The sequence below is a fragment of the Hesperophylax consimilis genome, chromosome 15 (genome assembly GCF_061612785.1).
Source record: "Hesperophylax consimilis isolate HC1 chromosome 15, BYU_Hcon_1.0, whole genome shotgun sequence".
Classification (NCBI taxonomy): domain Eukaryota; kingdom Metazoa; phylum Arthropoda; class Insecta; order Trichoptera; family Limnephilidae; genus Hesperophylax; species Hesperophylax consimilis.
This window is the reverse complement of record NC_142850.1, coordinates 26869937-26892013: the sequence shown is the minus strand read 5'-3', so window position 1 is coordinate 26892013 and position 22077 is coordinate 26869937. Positions and strand designations below refer to the sequence as shown.

Genomic DNA, 22077 nt, shown 5'->3' with positions numbered 1-22077 from the left:
TATTATTTACCAGCAATCGGGAAATGTGCAATTTGCTTTAGTGTTTTTCTTGACTAACAGTTCAAACTTTACGATTTCTATTGCTTGCGTGTGAGAATTTGCCTGGAAAGTATACGCACGCCATTTTAATGTAACAAATATTCACAAATCAGTTAAATGTTTACAAAGTTACAAACCTTTTTTGTTCGTATTCTTCGCATGAATGGAAGTGTTTTGTATAGCTAAATTGATTTCTTGTACAAATAAACTAGCAGCTAAATAATGATAGAAAGATTGGAAAGCGACCATAATTTTAAAGATTGATCTAGAATTATTGGACCTACTGATGGCCTTCGTAGGGTTAATGGTCTCTCTACAAATTTACCTTTGTTCGGTTAGAGGTTTTGATTTCCGATTTCTATTAAAGCAACACAATAAATCGCAAACCGTGAGCTCTGGCGTCATGAAATTTGCACAAAAATATTTTAATGGAATTTATATGTCAATCAACTATTTTCATTCCCTTCCTCACTGCCTTCAGCCTTACAACATATCACAATTGGGGATGCCATAGTCCCACTGTCTTTGGACAGTTGTAACTCTTGTACGGTATAAAAGTTAAAAAACGATAAAATATCATAATCACTGGACTTGCTTAGTACAAATATATGTTTTTGAAATAACACTTCGATTCAACTTAATTACTATAAAATACAAGGGAAGGTGGAAAAATACTACATTAAATTTCCTTTTTATAATATGTCTATTTTACTTTCTTTATTGAATGAACGAATAAATGAAGTGGAAATTAACCCACTTCCCGACATCCTTCTCCTTATCCTATATTCCTCTTCCTCTCCCCCTTAACATAAAATTAGTTTTAAACACAATAAAACTCCAATCTCCAAGCAACTTTAGCATACGAGACTTTTTAGGATTAACTTTAATTAGCTTCATAATATCATGTTGTTTATTCTACCTTTGAATTATGTAAGTGGTTTGTTTCTCACAAATAAATATTGATAAATTTTATTTTGTTTTGTTCCAGGATTGATAACCCAATGGAGTTCAATCCGCACGAGCGGCGAATCGCGTCTAACGGCGCGCCGCCTGCACCGCGAGCTGCTGGCGCTCAAGGGGGCGCTGGGAGCCCTGAGCGGGCACGGGTCGCAGGGCCCCCGCGAGGGCCGCCCCCAGCTGCACTCCCGGGCGCAGCTGCATCACAGGGTGGAGGACCTCCGGGTAAGCATTCATTCAAAACAACTGTATTTTTGGTGTGTAGGACTTTAAATTCTTTTCAGTTTACAGAATGAAGGAAATTCTTAAATGCCTCCACCACACCTTGTGGAAAATCGATTTTAATCAACTAATTTCATATAAACGCGTGCCCGTGTTATGCCATTATGCTATATCTATAGATACAGCATGTTGGTTTTACAATGTTCAATCAATTCCATTCGTCAAGCTACATTGTATCATGTACTTTTATTAGTTTATTGTGGTTACTTCCCTAGGATTGACGATGACACAATGCAGTAATTATCTTGCTTCGCCACGTGTACATCTTGTATTATGGCAACATGCTGTATCTCCATAAAGCTAGTTTTGAGATAAATGTCTTTAAACTTTTTTAGACATTTTGTTATTTTCCTCGTAAACTAATAATTGTAACAATTTTATATTTGGTGAAAAGTTAGAATGACCCTTCTTTTAAATTTTTTTGTAAAAAAAAACAAATGTATCATGATATATTTGTGTTTACGTCAAAACTAAGTTTTTGAAGTTACAGCATATTGTCACAATAAGGCGCACAGTGTAAAGATTACGCGGCGCGTATGGCCGGAGTAGTAATGAACATGTCCTGTTACCAGGGTTTAGGTATGATTAAAATGGCCTTAAGGTGGCTTAACTATACCAATGCTGAACCAGCGCATAGCAACCTTTTAAGTAAGATGGTAAATGTACATGTGGTACTTGAGGAATGAGGAAAGAGGTGTGTGGAACAATATTTCATCGTTCATCACAATTTAAATAATATTTACATCTATTTTACTTTTCTCAGGCAAGACTGTCCATACTCCAAGAGCAGAAATCCTCGATGCTGAAGCTGAATGTGGCGGTGCACCGCCTGCTGACTGATGTGGGGGTCAACTCCTCGTCTGGAAACTGCATCTCCGACACCCTCTGTCTCAACCTCAAAGGAGAGGTCACAGACCTCTACCGATTGTGGGATGAAAACTTTGAAAGGTAAAAGCCACTGTCATGTCAATTAATTTTTAGATTATTTTTGTTACAATTGCACTGTCATCATTTGGAAATGTAATCACGCTAAAAATCCAGAAAAATAGGATTTAAAGTCTTGAATTACTTTTATTTTACTTAATAAATGTCTTAAATTACTTTTATTTTACTTACTAAATGTCTTGAATTACTTTTTTTTTTTACTTACTAAATGCCTTAAATTACTTTTATTTTACTTATCTGGAAAGAGAGAGAAGAAACTTAAAAAAAAAACTGTGCCATATAGATGTAAACGATGAATCCTTGAAGCAAGTGGATGAGTTTTTGTGTTAGAGTAGGTTCACGAGAGGTGGAAAGGCTGACAAGGATATTGAAAGAAAGTTGAATGCAAGGAACTTTGTTAATGGAAAACTGAATGCGGTAATCACTAAATAACGAGAGGTTAACAGTGCGCTTACCAGATGGGAATGAAATTAATAGAATTATTATACACTATAAAACATTTTTATAATTACTGTGGGAAAAATATAGATCGAAAGATATTATCGTGAAAGAAGTTAGGGATATCTGAGGAAGACATGACACGATCAAGTTAGTCAAATACTTAAGCCGGGTCATGTCAAGAATCCTAGTCATCACAAATAACAAAAATGTAATTTTAATCTTATTTCCAGTACCAACACGGAGCTCACATCCCTAGAGACGGCCCTGGAGTCCTGGAGCAGCTGGGAGCACGGGCTGGCGGAGCTGAAAGGGGCGCTGCGGGGCGACTGTGACACAGTGAGGCTCATTGAGGCCGCCCTGGCCGCCGGGGGCCCCACCAGAGTGGCTCCGCACGTCACACAGCTTGCCAGGCTGCTGTCTGAGACCACAAATCAGGTAATTTTTGCTACAACACATTCTAACAGTAAATTTCAATATTTTCCCATCAGGATCTTTGTCTTACCACTAAATTGGACTAATTTATTAAATCAGACCTCCGTATGTTTCCGAAATTATGCATGATTGTCGTGCTACACTAGCGCTTCTAACTGCGCGTTTTATTTGATTGACTTTTTGCAATTTAAAAATCAGATATGATAAGAACAGATTCAGTCTGAAACCAAATAAAATCTCACTTTGTACTTCTATGTACAGTGAAACCTCTATCTATTGGTTTTAAAGGGACCTATCGAAATAAACGATGAATGCGGGAAAACAATGAATGCGGGATTAAGAGGACAAAACACAAGGAGATACGATCCAGTAAAGATACCGTCCTCCCAATCTGCATAACCGTTGGTAGATTAAAATTATAAGAAGAAAATAAGTTTTAGATGTAAATAAATGTATTTATTTAAAAAAAATACAAAGCTAAACAGAACCAAGTTTATTGCATTGTAAATACATAATCTTTCATGGACATTTGTTTTTTTACTGTTTTATTTCCGCAAGTCAACGGTATATTTTCAGCGGTAAATTTTGGATAGGGCCTGACACGCTTATTACGAATAATTTTTAGTAAAAAACTTTATATTCGCCTTAATTACTATAAAAGAAAACTTTTTGCATTTCGGGCGGCGGAAAATTATGCATTTTGATTTTCAATTGCGTAAAACCAAAATTCACTTCGCGAATCGATGTGGCGACATTAGGAACGCACTGTTATGTTGGTATCACTGATGCATTAACAAGAGCTAAATACGACCGTTGCTATCTTCGTGGGATGCCGAGGTTTGTGTAATATGGTTTGTGATACAAAGGAAAGTGCCCCTTAATAACGCCTGCTCGCGTCAAGGCAAGAAAAACATCCCAGTTTTCAAGTAGTTTACCGGCTACGCTAGGTTTGTGTAACATGGTTTGTGATTCAAATCAATGTATCAGGGATACCAACATAACAGTGACGTACCTAATGGCAGCTGATTGCCGCCGCATCGATTCGCGAAGTGAATTTTGGTTAACGCAATTGAAAATTTAAATTCATAATTTTCCGCCGCCCGAAATGCAAAAAGTTTTCTTTTATAGTAATTAAGGCGAATATAAAGTTTTTTTCTAAAAAATATTTGTACTAAGCGTGTCAGGCCCTATCCAAAAATTACCTTTTCAGCTTTGCAAATGATATTCTTTTCGGCATCAGTTATTGAGTGTGCGTAGTAGAAAGTTTTCAATCTTTCAAAGAGGGTGCATGCTTCTAAAAATGAAGGTACAGGCAGCGGCTCCTCTTCATCAATATCGACCTCTTTTGTTGTCTCCGTCAATCTTGCGTCACACAAGCTTTCGATAGTTTTTATCCCACAAGTTGGGATATTGTCGTCGAAAGTAACAAAATTGTTAAAATTTGTCAAATTTGGTACCAAGAGATAAGAATTTTCTCCAGTTCGCTAAACTTTGATTCTTTACTGGTTTTTCTAGTTTGAGAAGATTTTCCGCACTTTTGAATTTGCTCCTGAATTTCGTTTTTTTTCAAGAAAATAGAATTTATCGTGGATGCCGCGATTCCTAAACGCTTGGCTATATCGATGCGTTTTTCAGCGGGGTTTTTTTCCACCTCTTCGATAATTTTCAATATTTCTTGAAGAGTACGTACTTTTTTCATCAAACGGCTCATTTCGAAAATAGTTTAAAATCTCAAAAAGGATAACTGCAAACACTCCACTAAGTTTGGGTATCTAGCGACAACTGACGACAACTAGCGACTGATGGCGGCGACAAACTGTTATTCTTTCTCTTTCTCTCTCAAAAGTTTCGCGCATCGTAACGAGTGCCGTCTGGCGCCGTTTAAACATAGACAAAAATATCAAATACGCGACGTAATTCCTACGATGAATGCGGGAAAATGGTGGACATAGAAACGATCAATGCGATCTATTTTTGTATGAAATGAATTCGGACTAGAAGAAATAAATGATACATCCGGGAAAACGATTATTCGAGGAACGATAGATAGAGGTTTCACTGTATTAACTTTGTATATTTTCTTCTTTAGTTATCTTCAAATTTTTACAAATCTAAGGATGGGTTGTTTCATAGAATTTATATCATTATAGGTCAATTACTAGACAGTACTGAAATAATAACAGAACTTTAATAGGACATTTACAGGACTCGCAAATGAATATTGAAATTTGAATAATTGTTCAAATTCTCTGAAACAACCCGTCCTTAAGTATTCATTTAGGACGGGTTGTTTTTGAGAATTTGAACAATTCATTAAATTTCAACGTTCATTTTCAGGTTCTTGAAAAGTCCTATTCAAGTTCTGTTATTATATCTAGGTGCAATTAATAATACCTAACACAGCGCCTATGAGGTTTTTAGTAGTGCCAGCTCTGGCTAGATGCACAATACTACATTTACTGTAAAGTTATGTTTTGTTGATGCACAAGATACTATAGATTTGTAATATTTTGGTCTGTTAACTGATAATAATTAGAAACTTCTTTCTTTGTCTTTATGTCTTACTTTGCTATTTATTCCACAGAAGGGAGAATGCTGTTCACTATCAGACAGCGGACTTTCTGACTCCGGGTGCGAGCAAGAGCTCTCGGAGAGAGAGAGGCGGCTGGTGGAGCTCCGCTCCGCTGCTAGAGCCATGGAGACTGTGCTGGCACCGGGGAGCAAACTCCTCAAGGCTATGACCAAGGTAAATAATAAATCATTTTTTATGAATGTATACTACTAATTTTAATGTAATGTAAGAATCCCAACTGCTCCCTACAAACCGGAGCCAGAGGGACTATGGCATCCCCAATTGGGGTATGTTTTGAGGCTGAAGGAAGTGGGGAGGGGTAGAAGATAGAGTAGAAGAAGGTGGGGAAGTATCTGGCTATTCAGATGTGGTCACTAAACATCGCTAGAGCCATTTAAAGAAACTTTTGGGTTCTGAATGATGGCCTTTCACCAGGGCGATGCTGAAAGTATCTACCACTCTTGATTCGTAGAAGTGTAATCTCTATATCTATTTGAAAGACAAGTGATGTTGGCAATTCACTTTTCGATTGCTAGACCCCAGAAAAAAGTTATAAAAACTGCACTTAGTTACTTTTTGCAAACATCATGTAACGAGTTGTAATATTTGTAGTCTCGCAAGAAGTCACCAAAATGTTTTAGCGAGTTTTTGGTAAAATTTTTCAGCGTATTTATTTGCATTTCTGCACATTATCCCAATTTCAAAAGTCATTAAAAAATGTTACTGATTTTATAGTAACAATTATTAGTATTATTGATGCTCAATTAGTTATAAACGATGTGTTATTCAATGTAATGACTAACTTACCGAATAACCAGTTGAACGATAGCTATGCATATTTAGATCTCTAAATTTAGGCAGACAATTTATTTTTAAATTTTCGCAGTTCAATTATAAAACCTGCAAATTTGGGATAAACTATGAAATATAAGTGAATTAATTGGTTTTAAACCACAGTAAGCAGTTCACAGCCGAATCCAAAACCGAATGCCTGGAAATCTCCATCGCTCAATGCATTTATTTTGAAAATATCCCGAGTGGTTAAAGCAAAATAAAATAGTTATTTTGTGACTTATAACTACTTTAAGTTTGACAAACATGTCACTTAATGACTTCTGGCAGAAAACCGATGAGAATTATTCACCTGTCTTCATCGCCTCTTTAGTTCATTTTAATTATAAATTGGTCATTTATAATTAGTGGTTTCGTCAACAGAATCTCATGACATTTGTTTGTGACAGAGAATGGAGGAAGCTGAATTACAGCTGCGCACGCTGCAGACGGCCTGCCGGGACCTGATAGTCCGGACTGCGGGAGGAGTGGCCGCTGCAGGTGTCAGCCCCGCTGACAAAAACAGCTGGGACATTGCCTCCAGGATATCCATGACCAGGTAATTATCATTCATTTATTAGCTGGTCAAATGGTAAAAGAAAAAACATCTTTACCATAGTATCTTATTTTTAACTGATACAGAAATTATTGCTACCATTGTCCTATGGTCTTAGGTCAAATGCCTTCAATATAGATTTAAATGAAAACTCTCTCTGTCTCTCTTACACTAGCCTGGGATTGTATATCGCTATCCTATTTAAATTTCGCAATGAAGATGAAACAAAGTTCAGTATTTCAAATTTAAGCAAAGACTGATCAGACTTTTGGATCAAGAAACACGCCCCATCGCATTTTATTGTGTTTTTATTTATCATGTTTTTGATAATTGCAAAAGTTGCAGTAATTTCTTTAAGTTTTGTGTTGTCTTTCATTTGATATAATTATGATTCTATCTTATACCCAAATGGTTCACCAAAGCGAATGTTTGTATTGTTTCAATTTAATACTATTCAAAAATACTAATTCCTGTGGTCTGTGCGTCCTATTTAACCCTAGTTTAATAAACTCAAATTGGCTTTGAATTTAATTGTCGTTTTCAAAACTTGAACTGATAGTGTAAAGAATTAAGACAAGCGATAAAGTACCTACCTATAATATAATAATTTAAAAGAAAATTATTTTAATTGTGTCATTTTCAAAATTGAAATTGATTTGTCAATAGTTCAGACTATCCTGTGATTCTTTATTTATATGCACAAATTCTTTGTACATATAAATAAAGTTTACGATTTTTTATAATTAGTTATTATACGATTCCGTGTCTGATAATAATAATATTTCGATACTTTCTTTGTACACTTGTTATAGAAATATTATATTTTTGTAACCTCAAATTATTTTTTTAGTGTTCAAAACGGCGCCGTGAGTGAATCCCTCACCTCCCCAGATGATCCAGAGAGCGATCCAAAGGCGGGTAAGGGCGGGCGCGGCCGGCGCTGGGCCTGGTGCACCCTGCCCCTGCAGATCTGTCTCCTGGCCCTCCTCTGTGCCTGCCTCATGGGGGGCCCCCGTTGCTGCGATGCCGTCAACAATCTCGGCGCTGGATTCACGCCCCATCTGAGGTATACCAAGGGACCCCCACCTGTCTAAATAATGTACAATACCACATACTAATATGTATAAATGGATTCAACAATGAGTTTTGCTCAGACCAGGAACTATTTCCTGCAGTAAAACGTATGGATGAGAAGTAAAATGACTTACTTCTGTATGTGCTATGTTCAAAATGACATACTAACATATGTATAAACGGAATCAATAACAATTTTTGCTCAGATCATGAGATGCTGTTAATTTACTGTAATGTGGCTTATGTATGAGAAGTAAAAAAGGCTTACTTTTGTGTATGATATTTTCAAAATGACATACATTTGTGTATGAAATGTCAAAATTACAGAATTTTTTGTATTAGTTGTTCAGTTTCTGAGTATGATGTGTTCAAAATTACATGACAATATTATGTTTAATATGGCATACTTTTGTGTATGAGTGGTTCAATATGACATACTTTACTGTATGAAAAGAACAATACGACTTGTCTTTGTTAATGATTGTAAAAATGATGTAACATAGGTATTCATATGTTTAGATACATAATGTCATGATGAAACTCGAAGTATATGTCGCATTTGTATGCATAAAAGAATATTTCATTTGTTAACATTCATGTCTTAATAGCATAGGTATATAGAATGATGCAGAATAACATTTTTAGTGTATCAACTGTGTTATAATCATGTTGTGTACACTATGTTTGATTTTTGTTCAATCTGATGAGAATAATGCTGAATTAGTCTGACTAATGCGATGTATGTGTATGTAAGACTTAATGGCACACTAAACAGCTGATAATGAGGCATTTGTGTGATTTGATGAATATAATGTTGAAGTGACAATGCCAAGTGACAATGATTCAATCGAGACTTGATATGATTTAGATGGAAAATCTGTAGCAATCGCATTTTTGGATGCTGAATGCTAAGACGAAATCCTCAATGGCCCAACTTTATTTTACTGATAGAAATCAGAAGATTAGTTGCGGGTGAAACAAGATGATGACTAAGAGAAATCGTATGAACGAAGTTCTTTGGGAGTGGAAATGAAAGATCTATGGTCAGACATAGAACTTTCAAAATGCTCTAGAGTTATGTTTTTCAAAAAACACTTGCTTTCTATGTTTTATTTTTAATGGGAATTCAATTTATTTGCTTCTGATGTTGCTTATTTAAAATCATATTTGCGTATTGATATGGCTCCTGGGTGTTTTACTAAAATAACTCAGTAATAATTGATTAAAACCAAAGGATAAATATTAATATGCATTTATCGGTTTCTTATGGGAATTATTTTGAATTAAAGATTATTTTAATTAATATTTGTCTTATAAAGTAAAGTTCCTTTAGGAATTATTTCGCTTTTGATTATATTATTACATATTGAAGTTCACCTTGAAGTACTTCATAAAATTGCAAATTGAAACAACTAAAAACATGAGAATTTGAAATGCTTGATAGCACATAGGTAGTGTATTTGTAAGTTTATATGTTCGAATCATAAGTATCTACCTTAACTGTTTGCAAACAAAAACATTTCTTACATTTGCAAATGATGAAAAGATTTAGTCATAGATATATAAAAATAACAATAGAAAATAAAATAATTTTCTAGAAATATCTAATTTTGCCATTTTAGTTATCACTTGTGGATGTTTATTTTCTTCTTTGTCTTTGAATGTCATTTATTTTACGTTACTTTTAATATTGGCTTTGACCACACAAAAGGTTTATTATTTAATTTAATTAATATTGATTTATATTACCTACATTGTTTTTTGCTGTTTATTTATTTATTCTTTTGTGTTTGACTATTACAATAAAGAATCGTACAATATATTAAAATTATGAAAAATGATTGTTCGTTTCGTCAATAATTAAGTCACAAATTAAGTTTATTTTTTTTTTTTTACAAAATGTTGGTATGTCAAACACAAATTATTATGTCTGTTTTTTCTATGAAAAAATAGAAATGGGATTCATTTTGACTGTTTAATATCATCGTATAAACCTTCAAAATCCTTGAACCAGTTAAACGATTTTCTGAGCTATGTTTTTTTATGGTGAATAATATTGAGAAAAAAAATAACATTGAATTAAACGTCGTTCACGGTTTCTCTTACCTACAAATGCCAAGAAATTTTTTAACATAGGGTAACATTATAGATATAATATATATTTTTTTAAATATCTGTGTTGTGAATTCTAGTTAGGTAAATAAATTTAGTTTATAATTTATGATTTCTGATTATTGTTTGAATTTGATGAAACAGTGAAAATTTCTGTGAAATTTTTGTCAGTTTATTTACGTGTGTTATCTGGATTTGACTAAACAAATAATGAGGAAAATCTGGAATATTGTTATTGTTTTTTTTTTTTTTTAAATGCGTATTTACTTGTATGCAAAGTGAACAAATCACTGCCCATAAGAAATGTACAAAGAACTAACCTCCTTTTCTATGCTTATCAAGGTGAATTTTATAAGAAGTTTAAAGTAAATAAGTTAAAAGAAACTAGCTACCTACTACTTAATAGAGAAAAAAAATTGCTTGAGTAAGAACTTAATTTTTAATTAAAATAAAACTTCATTTTTTAATTGTTCTTACAAAGTTTTTTACTTGTTGATAAGTTTGATAATATAAAGCTAAGAATTAACACGATTCCGATGATTCATAGTAAAATCCACGCTTCTGTTAAAGTTTCACATGAGAATACTTGAAGCAGCTTTTTACTATGAATTCTTGGAACATGTCTTATTTCTAAGATACACGGTAATTATGTGTGGCCTTAAATTATAATTATTAACAATAAATAATAAGACTTTTAGCCGTATGTTTCGTATTAGTGCGACATGGCGTCCTCCGAGCACAACTTTTTAAGGGAGTCATTTTAATTGGAAATAATTTTCACAAATCTTGCGTCAATTAATAAAAACATAAAGAAGCGTTCATATTTCATTCTAAAACATGGGATAGCTTAAAAGATAGAATAAGTCATAAACAAAAAGTTATATGAAAAGAAAAAAACGGGTTCAATAGATTTTAGTACCTACTGGTGCAAATTCGTAATTTTTTTTACAATTTGCATTGGTTTAACGTATAAGTTTATAGTTATTATTTGCGGACCTAAAGTTAGGTGTTCCTGTTCTTTTTTAATACTGGCTTGGGTGAAGTTTTAGTAATTATATTATTTATTTTGATTTTCTTATCAGTGTTGACATAAACATTCTCAAAAAGGTACCATTTTTACCAAATTATTTTTTTGGAAAATATATAAAAAGTATCAGATCTGCTTCATTTATTTAATTTATTTAAATTACGATTTTTCTCCCTGACAATATTTTTTGTTGCTACATTATTCATTATATTATGCTTTTTTGTCAGTATTTCTGTCGTTTATGTTATATTTTATAATTTTGAGATGTTTTGTGCAAGGTTTTTGTAGCCAGAATTTTTAATAAATGGGAAAAAAAACTTATTGTTTTATTTATCTTTTATCAACAGCTTTATATGTGTATTTTGATGAAATGGTACGCCAAACCATTACCCGCTCTTTGATTGGGTACTTTTGAACACATGAAAAAGTACCATGGAGTAAGAGAGAGCCAGCGGCCACTGTAAGTCGAAAGTGGCCGTCCTACCTGACCCCAGGACTCGTCACCTGATCTATGACAGGTAAAAAAACAGTAAAGATTTCATATTCTTAAAACACCCAGGCTTCAGCGATTTGCCAATGACAAAACAACACGAAAATCCTCTCTATCGACCCTTTACCACCGTGGTAGAACTCACCGTTGCAACATCCAATGTGTCTTTTTAGTTTTTGCACGTGCACAGTCGCTATGTTTGAATGTCTAGTGACAATTAATGACTAATGTCGTTACGAGTACCGTTAATCGAAACTAAGCATTTAGCTATGAAGTATGGTTTTTGTATTTTCATTTTTGAAATTACTTATATCTGAGTGAAATACGTAATACAAAAAGTGCGTGCTTTAAACGAGATCGATGCAATCTATTTTTGTGAGTTGTTTGTAGACAGTAATATTCCTCTTGTTTTGAACATTTCTAAATTGAATTGAATGAACAAAATTCTGCTTGGGGTGGGAAGGGTGACCTTCCTCTTGTTTTGAAGGTCAATTTTACAAAATTTCATCAATCTTGGAATAAAACTGTGGATTTGCTATAAAAGCAAAGCCACGCCGCCCGCCGCAGCACTTTTTTATATTTCATCGTTGCGCCTGCAAAATATGATGAATGTTTTTTTTTTAAATATCAGTATTTTCCGCTTTGTGAGATGCTGAATGAGACACGGCGGATGCGCTTGTGAAACCCTATTTCTAATATCAAAGCTAGTTTAGAAAACTGCAAAAGAAGCTATGTATTATCATTTGTAAAATTGCTTACAAAATACTCTATAAAGACTCCGTTCATATATTGCATTTTAAACTAAAGGAAAAAACTTACTATTGTGCCTTTTGAATGACACATGGCGGAGTTTGCACTGACTCTTGCTTCAGAACATACCTTTTACTAGTCACTTTACTTGACAGTGGTGTTGTGACTAGTGACGCCATTCCTACTGAAATTTTTTTAGGTCTACAGATTTCAGCTAAAATCTAATGGTGATATTCGTAGAAAGGTGAATACAAAATTACGAATCCTGGAGAAAAAATATAGCAGTATTAAAACAGTTCGCAGGTGTCCAATTTACGTTCTTAAAGAGCTCAAAGAGAAATAAGAGTTGTCTAATAGATCTTTTCTATGCGGATTAGTTAATGAACAAGCTCGCCTAGACGTGTTCAACTGTATCTGAAACTTGTCAACTTGGGAAGCTTAGAAAGCCTACATTTTCAGACTTGTATATAAATATCTGAGGTTATCAAAAGGCGGCAATAATCAGATGGTAGTAGTGCTTCGCAGCGCAAGATTGGGGTTGACTGCTCCTTACCCAAGCTTAAGGTAGGCGACGCATTACGCTGTACGCATCATGGCTTGGCCTATCTTAATCTATGACACAAGTTCAAGTCCCGTTGGCGTCATGTATCTTTTATCAGGAGATTTTTCAATGTGGATGAGTGTTTCAGGCTAATAATTATTGCTTGTAAAATAATTGTATTTATTTTCACCCGAGTATATTCGGGAGTGGTCTTTTCTGCAGGTAAAATTTCCCCTAGTTATCTCGGTAGTGGGAATTTCCGCACACAATACACATAGCGATCATAATTTTTTTAAGGCTTACGGTACACTCCCCAGCAAAGATATTAGAAGAACGAGATATGCTATGTTGGCCGCCGGACCGTAGCCGGAGTACTACCTAATTAGGGTACTTTGAACGGTATCGGGACGTGTCCGCACAGAAATCTGTTCTATGTATTAGTGCGGATACCTTAGCGCAAGCGAAGGTGTGCCGTAGTATTGGTGAACAAAACCGGCGACACTCGGCAAAACAATTCCACTCAGTACGAACTGCGCATAGCACATCTCGTTCTTCTAATATCTTTGCTCCCCAGTAATTACAGCACCATTGATCTAGGCAAAAAGGTTGGAGATCCTACAGTAACGCAGATCAGAGGGCTGCTGCACAAACTCCGATACTTTGATAACTGGACACTTGTGCCTTAAAGTAAGAAGCAAGATTTATACACGATAACCAAGTCTAAGTTTGAGTATTACAATCCTTAAAGTTATATGCATAGACATTATCATTTTTTTTATGATAGTCTTGAACACTAATTTTGTTGATTACTTAGGTACCTTCTATTTTTATAATTTTTTAAAGATCTCAATAGTTATTTTACTAGTATTTATTTATGTATTTATTGTTTTGTCAATATGTTGAGATAATTATGATTGTATTGATATCTGATGCAGTCATCAGAATGGTACTTAGTTTGAAGTAGGTACAATACTAGTTGACTGGTTACTGCTTGAAAAATAATAAAATGCCATGTTTAATAAATTTGTTTAGTTGTATATCCATCCCACTCTACGTATTGTTATTTCCTGTTCACTCGATAGTTACTTATTTATATGTAAACTTTAGGTTGGGAATGACAAAGATTCATTCGAAACAGATTATTCGCTTGGTTAGAGATGTTTTATCTATCAACACACTTAAAGATGACCTCCGTGGTAAGGCTCTCGATTAGCAATCTGAAGGTCGCGGGTTCAAATCCCGGCGTGCGCAAGTAAATTTTATTTTATGAATGTGTTATTTCACAACGTGTAAAATTTAAAATAATATATAGTATTTTTATTTATTTATTTATTTACAATGTATTACAAAAAACATGGTAAGTAACACATTATTCCCAATGAGTTGAGATAAAACTCATTACGGGAAGTACAGACACATAAAATACATTTTACAAGGATATTACACTTTAAAAAAAAATACAACATATTGAAAAGTAAAAGAAAAATAAATAAAAAAGGAAAAGTGCATTGTCGAAAAAAAAATAAAAATACATTGTTAAGAATAGAGATTTTAGAAATACTGAGAGACATCTATACACATGAAACATAGTAAACCAACATATGAAAGCGAGCGAAAATTCACTGGTTTAAAAAAATTTTCAGGAAATAATCTTTAAGCGTTTTAACTAATATTTTTTTGTTAGTTACTGATTGCTTTATTTCATTAGGTAATGCATTGTATTGTCTATATGCAATATATTGTAATGAGTTAATACCAAATTTTGTTGTGTGGGTAGACGATGCTAGGTGTATTAGATTTTGGGACCGTGTTTTGTGCTGGTGTACGTCTGAATTAAATGCTGGTTTGATGTTAGTGTGTGAGGATCTATGTATGATTTGTAATATTGTACAAGTGATATTGTATTTAGGTAGAACCGTAAAAGGAAGTATGTTTGTCTTTAAATATATATCTTTGATATGTATATCCCACGGTAGACGGTAGATATTCCTTATTGCTCGATTTTGAATCACTTGTATTTCTGATATTTGTTTTTTAGTAATAGTGACCCATTACTAACTAAATAACTCAGATGGGAGTGAATCATCGCATAGTATGTGGCCCGTAGTAGAGATGTAGAGAGAAGACCTTGGTGTCGGTACAGTACACCGGTTATTGGGGATATTTTAGATTTCACATGCTCAACATGGGAATTCCACGAAAGTTTAGAGTCTATTAATAGCCCTAAATATTTCGTGACTTCTATATTTTGGAGCTTCTCAGTTCCAAGTGTGATATTCATGGGCACATAATCCTTATTACCGAAAGTTAGGTAGTGCGTTTTTTTTATATTGAGGCTCAATTTATTAATACGCAGCCAATTAGCTAGAATTGAGACATCTACATTCATTTGAGACTCCAGGTCACTCAGGCTTGTACTGTGATAATAGATTACAGTGTCATCCGCATAAAGTTGGAGGTTTCCAGAGATACCACATTTAGTTATGTCATTGACATATAGCAAGAAAAGCAGAGGCCCAAGAATTGATCCCTGTGGCACTCCACATGTGATTTTACCTAAGCCACTCGAGACACCTTTGACTTCAACAAGACAAAATCTATCATCTAAGTAGCTTCGGAGGAGATTTAGGGGCTTCCCAACAATTCCCAAATATTCCAATTTCTTTAAGAGTATTTCATGATCGACCGTATCAAAGGCTTTTTTGAGATCTATAAATATGGCTGCCACATATTCACCCTGGTCTATATACTGTTGAAGGTTGGAGATAAAATCAAAGGCGGCACATTGAGTACTAGAATTTTTCCGAAAGCCATATTGTTGTGGTGTAAGGATATTATTCGCAGATATGTATTTTAGGAGTCTATCTTTGATTATGGTCTCAAATACTTTTGAAAAAACCGATAGAAGTGATATAGGACGGTAGTTAGAGATACCTACATGTTTTACAGTCTCCTTTGTGTATAGGTATTATCTTCGCAAGCTTTAATTCATTTGGAAACTTTCCTGAGGACAGTGACCAATTAAAAAGTTCTGTAAGGTGACCCGCTAATTCTTCTTTACAAGTCTTAAGAACTGATGGTGTTACTCCATCGAGTCCTGGTGCTGCTTTCAGCTTAGTTTTAGAGATGATCCTCAGTACCTCATCTTTGTTTGTCCTAGCCATGTACAAGGATTGGCAGGCCTTCGGTTCCACAAATACGGTATTACAGTCATCCGGGAATGACGGAATGGTAGCTGCTAGCTTTTTTCCTATTGAGAGAAAAAACTCATTAAATGCGGATGCTATTTGGCTCGGATCCTTAATTACGCAGTCATTTACCACGAGGGATTCTATTTCGTTAGTTGGTTTATGTGTTCGGTTTGATAGAATAGAGTTTATGATTTTCCAGGTTTTAGAGGGGTTATTTTGGTTTTGTTGAAAGCTGTTCGCATAATATTTGTGTTTTAGATTTCGCCTATAATTAGTAATGGTATTTCTCAATCTCTTTTTAAGTGTTACAAGAGTAAGATTACCAGGGTCTTGTTTCCACTGCTTGTGAATCTGGTTTCGTTCTTTGATTAATGTATTTAATTTGGAATCAAACCACGGAGTATTCAGTTGTACCCGACTTCTTAATCCTGTTTTTGGTGTAGTTGTACCTGATTCTATTGCCTTTTTAATGTGATAATTGAAACTTTTAAAAGGGTCTTCTGAGTTGCTTAAGTTGATCGTGAAATTGTTATCAAGAAGATAGGATTTTACTGACATACTGTTGATGTTAGGTCTCGTAATCCGGGATTTGGTTCTATTATTAAAACATTTTTTTAAGTTGTTCTTATAATCAACAATAATTATATTATGGTCACTAAGTGGATCATCAATATTCGATATAGTAGTCTGAATGTTTTGCCTATTTGATAAGATGTGATCTATTAAGGTGCAGCTTGTATCAGTGACTCTCGTGGGAAATGTTTTGTTATGTATTGAAAAATTGTAAGATTGTAAGATGTTGCAAAAATTTAATGAAGAGTGTGTGGATATGGATATGTCAATGTTAAAGTCTCCGAATATTAATGTATCTTGTCTACTTTCGTTCAGTATTTTTTCTAGATGTATTAAAAAATCCTGCATATTTGTGTTGGGTTTTCGATAGATAGCATAGATGTCAACTGGTTTCCTATCACTGCTACTAAGCGTTATACCTAAAAAGGAATTTTCATTTGAGAAATTTTCAATAATTGCACACTTCATAGTATCAATCACATATATTGCTACGCCGCCTCCTCCTTCGTTGGGGCGAGAAGCAAAAACACTTTTGTAACCATTCAGGGAGTAAAACTTTTCCTCTCTAATCTTAAGCCACGTTTCCGTAATGACGAGCACGTGTACAATGTACCGCGAACTTCTTACTTTTTCTTCGATCTCATCAAACTTATTACGGATGCTTCTCGCGTTCATATACATTATTCGTAGACAGTTCGTCACGGGATTATAATTCTCGATGGTGAGGCACTTATGCTCATGTATGTTACACTCCATAATCTATAGTTGCAAGGTCGTTCTTGAGTGCAGCGATGTAGGCCGGGCAGTTGTCCCTATCTCCAGTTGAGTGATCAGCAGGCTTACCAAATCTGGTGCATGTCGCGCAAACTGGTTTGATGGTGGAATTTGGGCAGGACTCACCAGTATGATTCTGTTGAGCACAATGTCCACATGTGGGTTTGGTATCTCTGCAATACTTGTATGAGTGACCAATCATGTGGCATTTGGTGCAGACAGTAAGGCCAATAAAATCTCGGACGCGGCAAATAGTCCAGCTTATAAATACTTTCTCTTGCTCGACTAGAAATTTACGTACGGTAGCGGGTACTGCGTAGATACGGTGACAAGCGTTACCTGTGCGAGCACCAGCCAGGTGACTTAGTTTACAGCCTGCAATAGTTTCTTCAATGTCTTCAACGTTGGGAATACCAGTGAGAGCCATCCTTAAAAAATCTTCGTCGGTCAGGTCCCGGAGGTATACTTGCAGCACATTCTAGAATCGAAGATACACTCAGCATCGCCCGGTAAGAGACCACCATTCAGAATTAAAACATTTCTTGAAATGGCTTTAGCCGTGTTTGGTGACCAGATCTGAATAGCCAGGTACTCCCCCACTACTTTCAGCCTCACAACATACCCCAATGGGGGGATGCTGTAGTCTAACTGGTTCCAGACGGTTGGGAACAGTTGGACTGACTCTTGTGCAGTATTGACATAAAAAATTATGCAATGAAATAATAATTATTATTTATAACAATTATTACAAAATCTGTTTTGTCTAAAATATATGTTAATCAAAATCTGTTATGTGCTGCCTCTAATACACAGCGGATTTAAAGACATAAATAAAATTGTCACTGTGTGAATTATTAAAAATATATATATATATTACTACTAAATTGTCAAATATCAAATTGTAAAATATCATTTATACAATATCCGTACAATATTTTATAATAAGGCAATCCACCTTAAAAAGAGTGCTTTGTGCCAATGGTTAAACTTTTGTGGATTATCTATAAGGGGACAGGACATAACATATATTTAAGTCCTTTTTATGCTATCCATATTCGTCATATTGAGTTGGTTCAACATCGGTTCCTAAAAGGGATTGCTAGGAGGCTAGGATTAGTAAGAGGCAATTACTTGTATTATGAAATTGAACCAATTCTAAACCTTTCTCCTTTAGAACCCTCGAAAAAATCTGATCTCATTTGTTTCTTTAAAATTATCAACAATTTTATTGACTCACCTATATTACTAGAATTCGTCTCATTCAACATACCTTCTCGTAGGCTCAGAAATAAAGAACTGTTCTTCCTCAATCAACACTCGACTAATTATGCTTATAATTCACCATTGTCCAGAATATGTAGAATGGTCAACTCACGTCGAGACCTTGATTTTTTTGGTATAAGTCAGATTGTTTTTTGTCGCTCACTATGCAATTGAGGATATTTTGCATCACTTTATTTTTAGCAAGGTCTTGACTTGACTTGAAACTTCTATTTTCTTATGTTTTCCCTGTTTGTCTCTGCTTTTATATACCATCCTTTACTCTTGCATTGTACATTGTCCCAAATCTCGTGTCGCTTTGTAACATATTGGATCCGTATTAAGTCCGTTAATTAATTAATAAATAAATTCATGTTGAACTTATATAGAATTGAATATACGCGAGAGTTGTTGACTGACAGCAAATACGAAGAAGTCATAGTCAAGAGTCTCATCCTCCACACCACACTAGCAGATTGAACACTCGAGTACCCGAATTTTAAACAAATGAGCTGCAATAGAGAAAGGGCCAATTCTCATTCTCAGGATACAGGAAATAAATCTTTTCAATTTTTTTTACGTGGAACCACGGTTTACTTGCAATATGATTTTTTAATCCAGCATAGAAAGATTCAGTTCCAAGTTTCCTAGATGGCCAGGCACCAAAACCAATATTGTCTCAAACTTAGATTTGTTTAAAAAATTGAGGATATTTTTAATATTACAAATAACATAGTCTCCTAGAGCAGTGTTCCGCAAAGTGTGCTCCGCGGCACACTGGTGTGCCGTGGCCATTTGTAAGTGTGCCGCGAGTCCCGCGTCACTTCTCACAAAGTGCTCTGTAAATCGGTCTTTACTTTTTTGTGCGGCGCGGCGGCCGGAGGTGGCGTGGGTGGGACTCGATCGCTGCGAGGTGGCCATGTGCTACGCCGCTACGCTACATTATCACGTGTGCTACACTACATAAGTGGGGTGCTATATGCTATACATTATCACGTGATTGCGCACGAGCTATCGGGGTGCATGCGCGTGACAACATAACATTAAAAAAGATTTTAAAAGATTTCAACATAAAATTTAAAAAAGAAGAATGGGTAACAAAAATTGCATATCTGGCGGACATATTCGCTCAATTAAATGACCTGAACAAAAAAATTCAAGGAAGAAATTGTAACATTTTAACGTCTTCGGACAAGATTGAAAGCTTTCGCGCTAAGTTGGTGCTATGGATCAGCCACACTACCAATGGTAGTAACGAAATGTTTCCAAATGTCATGGCTGCCGATTCAGAAAAAAAGTGCAGGCTTTGATAGTGAAACACTTGGAGCTGTTAGCAGAAAAAATGAACTCATATTTTCTTAAGTGTGACCTGCAACCTATGGACTGGGTAAGAAATCCATTTTCGGAAAACATTTCCCTTGGAAATTTACCAATAAACGAGTAGGAAGAGTTCATGGAGCTTAAAACTGATCAGACACTAAAATTAAAATTTTCTGAAACAGAGTTTGATTGTCTGTGTTCAGTTAAACAGGCTCACATTTCGCATTAAACATCTTTTCATGTTATATTGATTTTAATAATAAATATCAATAAAATATTGCTTTTGGTAAATTTTGGTTCGGAGTGGCCACGCTTATTACGAATAATTTTTAGAAAAAAACTTTAGATATGCCGTAATTACCATAAAAGGAAACTTTTTGGCTTGGTGGCGGCGGAAAAAGATGCATTTCAATTATCAATTGCGTAAAATTAAAATTCACTTCTTGAACCGATTCGGTGACAGTTCGCGGTCATTCTGTCACTGTTATGTGATAAATATCAATCATAATTACACAAACCCGGCTAGACAAACCCTGCTTTGCCAAACAAACCATTCAAAACCTGGGATGTTTTTTTAAATTGTGATGACATGAAGCTTTCGTAGTTTAACCTCAAAGTTCGCCGTTATTCGTAATAAGCCTAGCCAATCCTATCCAAAATTTACCTTGTTTTTTTTTCTTTGGTGTACCGTTAAAATTTCTTGATTAGTTAGGTGTACCGTGTACATAAAAAGTTTGCGGAACACTGTCCTAGACAATGAACAATATTAGAGGAAATTTTCAATACTGCACTTAGAGAGTCAGTGCACAGTAAGGCTCAACCAATATTGAGGAGCTAGATTTGAATTAAAGCTTGCAAAACAATCTGCAGTATTTATGATAATTTATTTAGGCAATTTATAAGATCGATTTACATTGAATTCAGGAATACCTATATACCGATGCGCCACATTCTTTGGAACCATCTGTGTTGTATATAAGGGAAAATTCAGGAAACTTTGAAGAGATAATGTTTCAAAATGTTCCTCAACATTTCGAAAGTTATTAGGGGTAGTTAAAGTGTTTGTCCGGAAGTCAGAAGTTATTATGTTGGGGATAAAATTGATAGCATCTAACGGGGTACTGTAAATAGGAAGGATTGGATCGTATTGTAGATTTTGGAGGGAAGAAGACAGAGATCTGAAAGAAAGAAAGCTTTTTAGTAGGAGAGGGAATCGATCTCAACTATTACCTTCCTTCTGGTTTTCAAATTACTTAACAAACGATCGAGACTCTCTTCCAAAGAGTGACGCGACAAAGATAACGCTTTGAAGATATATCAAAAATAAGGGAGAATCTACACATTCTACTTGGTGATAATTAATTGGAGAAGATTTTATTGCTCCAATATCATTCTGAGCGCTTTTGATTGGATTATTTTAAGTTTTTTATCCAGATATTTAGGAAGTGGGTCGAAAAGAAATGTGCCATAATCCAGTATCAAAAGAGACGGTAAAGTGGGGCAGTTTTCTTTTGCATGTAAAAGCCACTACCTTGGTTTTAGAGGTAGCTAAACTAATTCCATTTGTCAACAACCAAACTTTAATATTATGCAAGGCCAAATATACTTCCTTCGCGGCACGCAGGGATTACAATATGTAAATCACTTATATAAATATTAAATAATAATGATACTGATTACAGACCCTTGGGGTAACCCTTTCCATAGTTTGCGCTTCAATATTTTTGAGGAAGAGTAGATAATAATGGATCTGCTGTTAGCAAGTTGATAATAAATTGAACTAATTTTACAGGGATTTTTATTTCAAAACATCAATTAATACATCGTCGTAAGCTGACGAAAGATCTAGAAATGTAGCCAATGTGCAAGAGTTAGGGGATTACTGCACCCTTGAGGTGATTTTTCACAAA

The 22077-nt window shown here is 34.9% G+C and overlaps 1 protein-coding gene across 5 annotated transcripts in view; it reads left to right on the top strand.

The window, feature by feature from the left end:
- Positions 1-11577, top strand: part of klar (klarsicht) — a 500935-nt gene extending 489358 nt beyond the window's left edge. For all 5 annotated transcript variants that reach the window (XM_089640414.1, XM_089640413.1, XM_089640412.1 and 2 more), the window contains 6 exons: positions 1028-1221; positions 2042-2226; positions 2895-3099; positions 5681-5842; positions 6910-7058; positions 7906-11577. In XM_089640414.1, coding sequence (XP_089496540.1) covers positions 1028-1221; positions 2042-2226; positions 2895-3099; positions 5681-5842; positions 6910-7058; positions 7906-8149 — 1139 coding nt within the window. In that variant the 3' untranslated portion in view covers positions 8150-11577. The remainder of the gene's footprint in view (positions 1-1027; positions 1222-2041; positions 2227-2894; positions 3100-5680; positions 5843-6909; positions 7059-7905) is intronic.
- Positions 11578-22077: the final 10500 nt, after the last annotated feature.